General features: G+C 47.5%; 1 protein-coding gene across 1 annotated transcript; it reads left to right on the top strand.

Moving 5' to 3' along the window:
* The first annotated feature begins 1,463 nt into the window (after positions 1 to 1,463).
* Positions 1,464 to 2,885, top strand: LOC133061454 (WD repeat domain phosphoinositide-interacting protein 4-like). Its single transcript, XM_061149468.1, has one exon. It carries the CDS (start codon positions 1,593 to 1,595, stop codon positions 2,502 to 2,504), a length of 912 nt encoding a protein of 303 aa, XP_061005451.1. The 5' UTR covers positions 1,464 to 1,592; the 3' UTR covers positions 2,505 to 2,885.
* The last annotated feature ends 647 nt before the right edge of the window (positions 2,886 to 3,532 follow it).

Here is a 3,532-nt window from a genome sequence, read left to right on the forward strand (position 1 = left end):
GAGTTACAACCTGGAATTAAGATTGCTAGGAGAAGTATCAGCAACCTCAGGTATGCAGATGATACCACTCTAATGGCAGAAACTCAAGATGACTAAAGAGACTCTTGATGAGGGTGAAAGTGAAGAGTAAAAAAGTTGGCTTAAAACTCAACATTCAAAAAACCAAGATCATGGCATCTGGTCTCATCACTTCATGCAAATAGAAGGGAAAATAGTGGAAGCAGTATCATATTTTCTCTTCTTGGGTTCCAAAATCACTGCAGATAGTGACGGCAGACATGAAATTAGAAGACACTTGCTTCTTGGAAGGAAAGCTGTGACAAACCATAGCTATAGACAGCATATTAAAAAGCAGAGACATCACTTTGCCAAAAAAGTTCCATATAGTGAAAGTTAGGGTTTTCCCAATAGTCATGTATGGATGTGAGAGTTGGACTGTAAAGAAGCTTGAAAGCAGAAGAATTGATGCTTTGAAATTGTGGCGCTAGAAATATGCTTTTTAGAGTCCCTTGGACAGGAAGGCAATCAAACCAGTCAATCCTAAAGGGATCAATCCTGAATATTCATTGAAAAGACTAATGCTGAAGCTCCAATACTTTGGCTACCCAATGCAAACAGCCGACGCATTGGAAAAGACCCTGGTGCTAAGAAAGATTGAGGACAGGAGGAGAAGATGGTGGCAGAGGATGGGATGGTTGGATGGCATCACTGATTCAATGGACATGAACTTGGGCTAAATCCAGGAGATGATTAGGGGGTAGCCTAGACAGACGGTACAATTATTTCACTATCTCTACCCTTCCTCTAGAGATTAGCTGTGTAAACTCAAGGAGATGATGAGTTTAAAGCACTTAGCTCAGTGCACAATGCATAAGTAGTTCTCAAATGTTAGCTAGTAATGGTAGTTGTAACCACCATTGTATCATAAAAACTGAAATACAGACTTATAGATTCTTGGAGGCCTAATTCAGTTGTGGATGACTTTATTTCTACAATGCTGAGGATTCTAAAATTCACAGTAGTATTATTTGACAGACTGGAAAATTTCTAAATAACACCTAACAAGTCTTGGCCTTCCTCAAATATGGATTTCACATCAAAGTTCAGGTGTTTTATATCGAAGTTCATAAGAGTTTTATCTATTTCTAAAGAAAAATACCGCACCTCGGAGGTCCACGTCTTGTTAGCCCAGAAGATAACACCTCTAGCTGTCCAAACTGGACCGAATTGAAGAATTTTCGCCCTTTTCTGCTCAGCGAGGGAAAGACTCTCTCTCGCCCACCCGTCCGCGGTTCTCTCAGACAGTCATGCCTTGGCTGAGCATCCTCTGCTTCCCGCGCCCTCCTGGGAGGACGCCACGCTCACTCTCATTGCTCCAATGACCCAGAAGCTGGGCTAGGAGGACTGGCCGCGTTTTCTGGGCAGGGTGAGTCATTTCCGGTCACAGGCTCCCTCCCCCGGAAGTGAGGCCTGATGTAAACACCAGAGCAGGGCGTCAAGGCCCGGGAGGTCAGAAAGCCGGGCCGCGGGCGGCACCGAGAACTGGAGCTGGGATCGGGGACGCACAGTGTTCAGGGAAGTAATCCTGGACCATGACTCAGCAGCCACTTCGAGGTGTGACCAGTCTGCGTTTCAACCAAGACCAAAGCTGCTTTTGCTGCGCTATGGAGACAGGTGTGCGCATCTACAACGTGGAGCCATTGATGGAGAAGGGGCATCTGGACCATGAGCAGGTGGGCAGCATGGGCCTGGTGGAAATGCTGCACCGCTCCAACCTGTTGGCCCTGGTGGGCGGTGGTAGCAGCCCCAAGTTCTCAGAGATCTCAGTGCTGATCTGGGACGATGCCCGGGAGGGCAAGGACTCCAAGGACAAGCTGGTGCTGGAGTTCACCTTCACCAAGCCAGTGCTGGCTGTGCGCATGCGCCATGACAAAATCGTGATCGTGCTGAAGAACCGCATCTATGTATACTCCTTCCCTGACAATCCCCGAAAGCTGTTTGAATTTGACACCCGGGACAACCCCAAGGGGCTCTGTGACCTCTGCCCCAGCCTGGAGAAACAACTGCTAGTGTTTCCAGGACACAAGTGCGGGAGCCTACAACTTATGGACCTGGCAAGCACAAAGCCTGGCACTTCATCTGCTCCATTTACCATCAATGCACATCAGAGTGACGTGGCCTGTGTGTCTCTGAACCAGCCAGGCACGGTAGTGGCCTCGGCCTCTCAGAAGGGCACACTTATTCGCCTTTTTGACACACAGTCCAAGGAGAAACTGGTGGAATTGCGTCGAGGCACCGACCCTGCCACCCTCTACTGCATCAACTTTAGCCATGATTCCTCCTTCCTGTGTGCATCCAGTGATAAGGGCACAGTCCATATCTTTGCTCTCAAGGATACCCGCCTCAACCGCCGTTCTGCCCATCTGTGTAGATGGGACCTTCCACAAATATGTCTTCACTCCGGATGGAAACTGCAACCGAGAGGCTTTCGACGTGTACCTTGACATCTGTGATGATGATGACTTTTAAGGACCCTGTGGGTTGTGCTAGGGACCTTCAATGGCAGATTGCAAAGCCTGTGTGGGGGTGGGAGTGCTGTGGAAGCGCCACCCAGGATACATTAATGGAGCGGGTGCCCACTTTGCACTCTTAAGAGCAATGCCCAAACAGCTCAGTTGCCCCAAGCACTTCCTGATGACTGTGTGCCTGCAGGGCCAGGCCAGGGACCCAGGGAGACAGTGGACCCCCTGGAGCTCCCAGCCTGAAGAAAACTATGGACCCAGAGTGGGTACCCTAATCAAACCTGTGGGGATTTTTAAAAAACTTCCCAGAAAGAGATGCTCTCTGATGTGATGAATATAAATAAAAGGCCCTTAATAGTAAAAAAAAAAAAAAAAAAAAAAAGAAAAGAAAAATACCAGCCTTCCCCAAAGACGACATAAAAATTTTAATTACGAATCTGGCTTTCTTAGATGTAACCACACCAATGGACCCTAGACATTTTCCAAACAAACTCCACATAGGAAGACATATTAGGAGTATAATTTGTAAAATGATAACTGAAAGATCTAATTTAAAATACCATATCTCTGTAACTTCCCTGGTGGTCCAGTGGTTAAGAATCTGCCAGCCAATGCAGGCAACACAGGTCCAATCCCTGGTCCAGGAAGATACCACATGTTGTAGAGCGGTTAAGCCCATGCACCACCACTACTGAGCTATCAGTTTAGAGCCTGCCAGCTGCAGCTACTGAAGCCTCAGGGCCCAGAGCCCATCCTCCACAACAAGAGAAGCCACCCCAGCGAGAAGCTGAGCACAGCAACGAGAGAGTGATCCTCGCTCGCAGCAACCAGAGAAAGCCCAGACAGCAGTGAAGATCCAGCAGGAGCCATAAATAAATAAAACTTAAAAAAAATAAAAAACCGTTATCTGAATACCAAGGAAATACTTATGTTCGTTTTAATTCAGTTCAGTTGCTCAGTCGTGTCCAACTCTTTGAGACCCCATGGACTGTAGCCTACCAGGCTTCTCC

The sequence above is a fragment of the Dama dama genome, chromosome 9 (assembly GCF_033118175.1).
Source record: "Dama dama isolate Ldn47 chromosome 9, ASM3311817v1, whole genome shotgun sequence".
Taxonomy (NCBI): domain Eukaryota; kingdom Metazoa; phylum Chordata; class Mammalia; order Artiodactyla; family Cervidae; genus Dama; species Dama dama.

Excerpts from the sequence above, each read along its gene's own strand:
- LOC133061454 (XM_061149468.1), top strand. The coding sequence starts at position 1,593 with ATGACTCAGCAGCCACTTCGAGGTGTGACCAGTCTGCGTTTCAACCAA.